Source organism: Arachis stenosperma, chromosome 3, assembly GCF_014773155.1.
Source record: "Arachis stenosperma cultivar V10309 chromosome 3, arast.V10309.gnm1.PFL2, whole genome shotgun sequence".
Classification (NCBI taxonomy): Eukaryota; Viridiplantae; Streptophyta; class Magnoliopsida; order Fabales; family Fabaceae; genus Arachis; species Arachis stenosperma.
The window spans coordinates 17,668,080-17,675,712 of NC_080379.1; the positions used below are offsets into that span (position 1 = coordinate 17,668,080).

Below are 7,633 nucleotides of genomic sequence, written 5' to 3' on the forward strand. Positions count from 1 at the left end.
AATTATATTTATTATTTAAATATGATGTTATATTAATTAAGGATAAAGTTGTCTATTATAAAACTTTAATTCATTTGATAAACATTCAAAATAATAGAATTCAATTCAATTCTATAATTTTACTAATTCATTTCAAACACTAGAATTCAATTTAATCTATAGGATTAAAAGTTTTCAAATAAACTAAACGTAAATAAATAGTCTAAGTCTAAATTTGTTATTTTGTATAGGTTTTTTTTAAGGTTGAGTTTGAATTGTTCAAAATCCGACAACTTTGCGTACTTATTTGAAAATCTTATTTCGTGAATTATAACTCAATATAATAAAGTTAAAAATTTTAAATTGATATTAAATACATTCTAAAATTTATAATTCGTAATTTATAGGAAAACAATCATTTGTACTTATAAACTTTGAAAATATTAACAAAAATACTTATCAAATAAATAAATTAATATTATACCCATAAAAGATAGTTATGTATGATAAAAATACTAAAATCTTAATTTTTGTTAATTTTTAATAAAATTTTTAAATTACTCTCATTCTTTATCTTCAACCACAATTCTACCACCGTTAATTTTTTCTAAATTTTAAACCTTTACAAATTTCACTGCCATTATAACCCCTTCTCTTCACCTGTACCAATACGAATACCACCACACACTTTCATTTTTTCCACTATATTGGTATTTACCAGATTTCACCACTACCCACTTCAAGAAAGACCCAATCGCATTCCTCTCCAATTCCATTACCATATAAATCAACCACAAATCTATTTCTCCCATTTTTTGTTAGAGCACCAACCACCATTTCAACCTTTATTTTTAAGACAAAATTGTTTAGGAAGTATTGCTGATGATTTTGGAGCCAATTTATGAGATTCGATTTTTGAACAAGAATTTGGTCTTTCTTTTTCGGTAGGACATCTCATACTGTGATGAAAATTATTGGAAGGAATTTTGAAAGGTATTTATGGTATATGAAAGGTGATTTTAGTACTCTTTTGGATGGAATGAAAGTTGGGATGGTAATTGGTGTTGTGACAAAAAATGTGAGGAATAAGCTTGTAGTTAATTTATGTGGTAACTAAAGAGTATGAAAGTCTGGAATTTATGGAAGAATAGACAATAATGGAGTTGAGGTTTAAGATAAAGGATGAGAATAATTTAAAAATTTTATTAAAAAATTAACAAAAAATTAGAATTTGATACTTTTATCACATAGAATCTATCTTTTACAGGTATAACGTTAGTTGTTTTGTTTGATGAGTATTTTTTATCATCATTTGCAAAATTTATAAGTACAAATGGTTGTTTTCTTTCGTTTATATATCAATTATTAGTCACATATCATAACCATACTTACAATTTATAAATTTTTTCTTTGAATAAAATAAAGTATAATTTTAACTATCATTGATTCTTTGTATTTTTTTATGTATTTAATATAAGTGAATAGTTGAAAAGTTTAAAATAAGAATAATTTGTTATTATAAAATAATATTTTGACAAATCGACCAACGAATTTTGTAGGCTTTGTTTAAGTCTAAGACCTAACCTTTTTAACTCATAGACTTTACAAAGTTTTAATCCTGACATGTTTAATAAAATAATCCGAATTGAGCAGAATTTAAAATGAGTCGAGTTAGGAGTTCCTGTCAAATAGTTCGACTCATTTTCATCCCTAATTGTGTGCAAGAGTAAAAGGCAAGTGGAACCACAGGGGCTACGGGAGGCAGAGCATGACAAGGATAGAAAGGTATTTACAGTTGAGGATTTGGATGAGTGGCATGAGCGTTTTTTGAAAATGCGAACGAATAATCCTTTGGTGTATCCGGCAGTTATGGTGAGTGCGGAATCTATGAGATCTCAAACAATTAGTAATGAAGCAATCTCAAAAAGAATAGAGACTTGGGAATACGGAGATAAACGGAAAGAAGGGGTTGATCTGGTGTTGAACAAAAGTTCAGTTGGGACTAGGTTGAAGATATAAGGCCCAATATGTTAGTGGGGTGTGGCGGTGAAGTGGTTGTGTGGTGCGACGGAGAGTACGTCATTGTACGTTTTAAAATGGCCTCCTTGCTTGCTGCTGCGAGCGACAGTGAAGAGAGGGGCGTGGCTGGTCATGAATTTTACGAAGGGGTTGATGACACGGTGAACAGCGCCGACGAGGCAGATCTGGGAGCAGTGCGGAAGTCAGCTGCTAGTGGCGGAGGTGATAATCTCCGCGCTAAACTTGATGGCGTGGAGGACAGGGAGGAGTGTGAAGCCCCTTATGCACCCGACAAGCAGAATCAAGCCGGAATAGAGACTGACGGAGGTGCGGAAAATTATTTGAACAGCACATTGAAGAAAAACATTCCACCAAGTGTAGTCAATGAGATCCACGCTAGTTTGGATGAGAGTGGTAAGCATCATGTTGGCATATGTGTGATGAGGGGTGATGCAATGCAAGATTTAGATTTAGAGGATGAAAATACAGGGTGCAGAAAACTGGGTTGGATGATGAAGGGGCTGTAAGGAACTTAGAAGATTCGGAGGACTAAGAGCAGGATGCAGACGGTGAAACTAATCAAGATGAACACGGAGGAAGTTGGAATAAAGAGATGGCTGAAAATAGGGCTGCTTGAGATCTGGCTGTCGAATCAGGAGCTGTTTTATATGACGAGAATGAAGACATTATGGCTATTCTCCAAACTCAGAATGAAGTATTGGTACAAAAAAGAAGGCAAGTAAAACAGAAAGAGAAAGTAAGAAGGTGCCTCCCCAAAAATCGAAATAAGGTGTGTAATAGAGTTTTTAAATGATTTTAGTTCGTAGAATATGAGAAGTTTAGGGGGTGTGGAAAGTGAAAAATGATAAAAAATTTAAGCGTAAAAATAATGTGAATATGTTAGGATTGATAGAGACAAAGAAGGATATGATTTCTAAGTTTGATGTAGTACAATTTTGGGGTAATGATGTGGTGAGCTTAGAATTTGTGGGATCAGAAGGTGCTTCTGGAGGTTTATTAATAATGTGGAATATTATGATATTTAGGTTGAGTAATTGTTACAAAGGGGAGAGATAGTTGTGTATAGAAGGGGAATTGACAAACAATAATTTTTATTTGTGCTGGTTGCTTGGTGTATGGTGTGCATACAAGGGAAGAGAAGCTTGCTGTATGGAAAGAGTTGAGTTTTTTTATCAGAAATAATGTCAGGTTCCTCTTTGCTACATGGGTGTCTTCAATGAGGTTGTGCAGTTGGAAGAAAGAAAAGGCGCTAGTGTGTTAACAGCATTATCAAACTGGTGGATATAAAGTTGAATGACCGTAAGTTTACGTGATTCAGGAGGTCAATCGTGCAGTCAAATTAATAAAATATTGGTGAGTTTGGTTTCATTGTTATCATTTGGAGCACTTGGTTGAAAAGGAATAATAGAATTTTCAGGAATCAAGAATCAGGTGTTGCAGGAGTAGTCAACAGGTCGATTAAGAGTTACAAAGAGTAGAGTGGTATTTGATCTCTTGAGTTGTTGATGACTTTTGTCAAAGATGATTAGGAATTAGTTTATTTTATCTGTTTAGTACTTTTCTGTTGAGACGTTGATATTCCACCTTATTGTGTTGAGCTTTTTATTTCAAAAAAAATATCCAATTTTAGAGTGTTAAAAGTATAATATTATAGTTCCTTGTGTCAAAATTCAATAAAAATTGAAAATCTTAACAAGCCATGTTTACTACAATGGGTGTGTTTAGGTTATAACTTATAATTATGATTTGATTCTATGAAACAGCTATGCTCAAATTATTATTTAATCATAATATTACCATTAAAAATGCATACTTAATTAGAGGAGAATACAAATGGAATAAATAGTAAGAAAATATTTAAAAAAATAAATCATTAAAATCACTTCCTTTTATAATATGTTATATGTATATATAATCACATTTAACTGTCTGTGACACACATTTACCGTACAAATAGTTATCAAGTTAATCATCTTCAGCATTACTATCAAGTAGTATCAACCATCACACAATTTGATTAGCTCCAAATCTTAATATAATCAGAACTCTCTTGAATTGTATCGTTTACATGGCATAACTTGTTCTTAAAGATTATCATATTCCTTGCTAACTAAATAGGATAAATAATAAACATGAAACTGATACATAATACTCTTTTGTCTTTGTATCTCCTTGATCTTATCCAGCTTATTAAGTAGTCTACTTTTAAGGTCAACAGTCATACTCACATTGTTCGTAACTGTTGTTACCAAGAATTCCACACATGACACACCTCACAGGCTCACACGTTCTCAGGCTCGAGAAACAGGTTACAGGTGTGAAACTTTGTTGTTTTTCATCAAAAACAATTAGAAGGCACCACCAAAAGATGTTAAATGCTATCCTTCTAGATCTTTTGCTTCGCTACAGTGAAATCTCCTTCTCTCTTGTCGTAGCAGTAGCAGATAATCATCTGAGCATTAGCATTCAAGTGCCCTTTCTAGTTTTGTAGTTCTTGTGATTTTGGATTAAGCTAATGTCTTCTTTAGATTAAAGTATGTCTAGATCTAATTTAAAGCATTAAAGTATGTTTTTGGATATGATTCTTCAACTGAGGAAAGAAGGCCCGTGATACCAAAAAGTCCTTTTTATTTTCCACAAAAAGGGCCCAATTACATTTGGCATCCGGCGAGTGTGACCACGTGCTTTGGTACAGAATCCCGACCTATTGACAATTTGCTTGTTCCCCAAGTCTGCCACCTTCGCGAAACCGTTGCAAGCTCTGGAACCTTCTAGACTCGTTTCTAGCACCTTCTAATCCTTCTTACCCCTCCCCCACAAATACCCCCGACTCTTCCATTCCACTGTCGCAGTTCCACACTTATTTTTCCTGACCTCAATTCCAAGCCATATTCTTCAATCCTCCCCAAATTACAGTTTCAGCTCTCACTTCGTTTCCAACTCCAATGGCGTCCTCTCTTGCAGTGAAGCGTTTCCTCTCCTCTCCCCTCATTTCCAAGTCTTTGCTTCGTCCAGCTGCTGCTTCCGCTTCCCGCTCCTTCAACACCAATGCCATGCGCAACTACGACGACTCAGCAGATGACCGCAACCTCGACGTCGAACGTCGCTCCGATCGTACTCTCCCTCGCGCTCCTCGCCGCGACGATTTCCTCTCAGGTAGTTGTCTTCGCTCTTAAAATCCACACCAATTCATACCAGTATAACTCTGATTTTACAAAACTCGAACTCAATTAGTTCAATTAGTCATGAATTTTTAGTGAAGAGGTTCGATTTCTAAATCGTTTTTCTTCTTTTCTTTTTTTTTTCTTCTTTTTTTCAGATGTGTTCGATCCATTTTCTCCGACTAGGAGCTTGAGCCAGGTTCTGAATATGATGGATCAGTTCATGGAGAATCCGTTCCTCTCTGCTTCTCGTGGAGCGGGAGCTGGACTTCGTCGTGGTTGGGACGCGCGTGAGACGGAAGATGCACTGCTTCTGCGCGTGGACATGCCTGGTCTCGGAAAGGAGGATGTCAAAGTTTCCGTGGAGCAGAACACCCTGACCATAAGAGGTGAAGGTGGTAAAGAAGGCGAAGACGAAGAAAGCGCGCGTAGGTACACCGGGAGGATCGACTTACCTGATAGGCTTTTCAAGATTGATCAGATCAAAGCTGAGATGAAGAACGGCGTGCTGAAGGTCGTTGTGCCTAAGATGAAGGAGGAAGAGAGGAGTGACGTGTTCAGTGTCAAGGTTGATTAGGAAAACAGAGTTAAAAAAATGTAGCCGAATAAGTTTGTTAGTTGTTTTGGTTACTTGCAAATATGCACCTTCTCTTTTGGAGTTCCCTTTTCCTAACTGTGTCCCATGGTGTGCATGGGTTGTTATGGAGTTTTCTCATTTTTGTAAAAATTTCAGTGTAACGGAGGAAGCCTTTATAAGGCTATGTTTTTGTTATGATGAATATCTGCTAATATAAATCTACGTATTTTGTATTCAAGCCATCATTTGATTTTAGGGTGCTATTGTTTGTTGATGGTATTGTGATGCTTGGAGATTAATGTAACACTTACTAAGATTCATGAGTCTATAGCTGATGGCTTGTTTCAGAGTAACAAAAATTGGGAGGAAATGATAAAAAGTAAAAACCTGAATAGAAACACGGCCTGATTTGTGTAAATCTGTCTGGTGGAGGTGTGTGCTTTGTTTTTTTTTTTTTTTACATATTGGTATAATTTTGGTGTAATACACAATTATTAGATTTTATGGTGTTTTTTGAAATTGTGGAAATAATACGCCCCTTTATTGACAATACGCGCGTATTGTCAATATATAAGGGGGCGTATTGTACTGTTTTCACAATTTCGAAAAACACCATAAAAATCCAATGGTAAAGTATTATATCTAAATTTTTTTAATATACAAAAAAATTAACCCTAATATGTGTGGGGTTTTCTGGTTTTTGTTTCAGCCCGCAGAGCAATAGGAAAAAGCAAAATGACGTGGTTGGTCTGAAATGTTGTGCTAGTCTTTCGTGTCGTTTGGGATTTAGGGTTTACAAAAATATAAATTTTTTTAATGTATTTATTTTATATTTATTAAATAATAAAATTTAAATTTTTTTATTAATAATAAAATAATAAAATTTAAATTTTTTATTAATAATAAATTTATCACATATTAACTAAATTCTAAATATAAAATATACTCAATAACTTGAAAAAATTTTCCCTTCTAAATATTTGTTTATATGCTTTCGTATATTACAATATGTTTTGCAACTTTGCACGTATAGATCATTCAAACTCACGAGCTTAGACTTCTCTCTGTATTATCCTACATTTAAAAAGATGTGTCAAATGAACATCCGGTAGATTTTTTATTTTTAACAAACAAGAAAGAAAAGAAAAGCAGAACTCTTTGTCTCAACATTTTGAAAAATTGCCTCTTCAAGCTCTCTACCTGGCTCTAACCATTCTGAGTAATTTACTTTACTAGTAATTTTTATTTCTGCAAGTTTATCAACAATGGTATTAGTTTTTCTTATTATGCTATGTTTGTTTGAGTGAAAAATGGAAGGAAAGAAAAGAGAGGAAAGAAAATGGGAAGGAAAATGATTATTTTTCATTATTTGGTTGAAGAAGAAAATTGAAGAGAAAGAAAATGGATGGAAAAAAAACTAGTGGGGTCTATCAATTTTTTTTCTCTCCAACATTGGAAAGAAAATGGAGAGAAAACTAATGTTTCTTTCTCTATTTTCAATACTACTCTTTTACTTTTTTCAATATATATTATAATATAGAAGTAAAATTATTTTTTTATAACATTTCTTTTTTTCTTATTTTCCTTTCAATTAAACACATTTAAAGAAAATAAAAATCCACTCAATTTCTTTCTTTTTCTTTCTTTCCTTTTTATTTCTTTCCTCTCTATTTCTTTTCTTTCAACCAAATGTATAGTACTAAGCTAAAATTGACAACTCAATTTCTGCTCTCCATGTCTTTAATTCTCAAAATTAGATCCTCATCCTTCAGAGTCCAGCCAGTCATTCCTATCTCTTTGGACAGCAAGAACGGCATTTTTCGAATTAGTCTCGCAAATAATCAATTTATCTCTTCAAATGACAACACTTGCCAAC

The 7,633-nt window shown here is 33.8% G+C and overlaps 1 protein-coding gene across 1 annotated transcript; it reads left to right on the plus strand.

The window, feature by feature from the left end:
* Positions 1–4,850: 4,850 nt before the first annotated feature.
* On the plus strand, positions 4,851–5,999 carry LOC130970803 (heat shock 22 kDa protein, mitochondrial). Its single transcript, XM_057896996.1, has 2 exons — positions 4,851–5,175; positions 5,339–5,999. Exons 1-2 carry the CDS (start codon positions 4,965–4,967, stop codon positions 5,755–5,757), a joined length of 630 nt encoding a protein of 209 aa, XP_057752979.1. The 5' UTR covers positions 4,851–4,964; the 3' UTR covers positions 5,758–5,999.
* Positions 6,000–7,633: the final 1,634 nt, after the last annotated feature.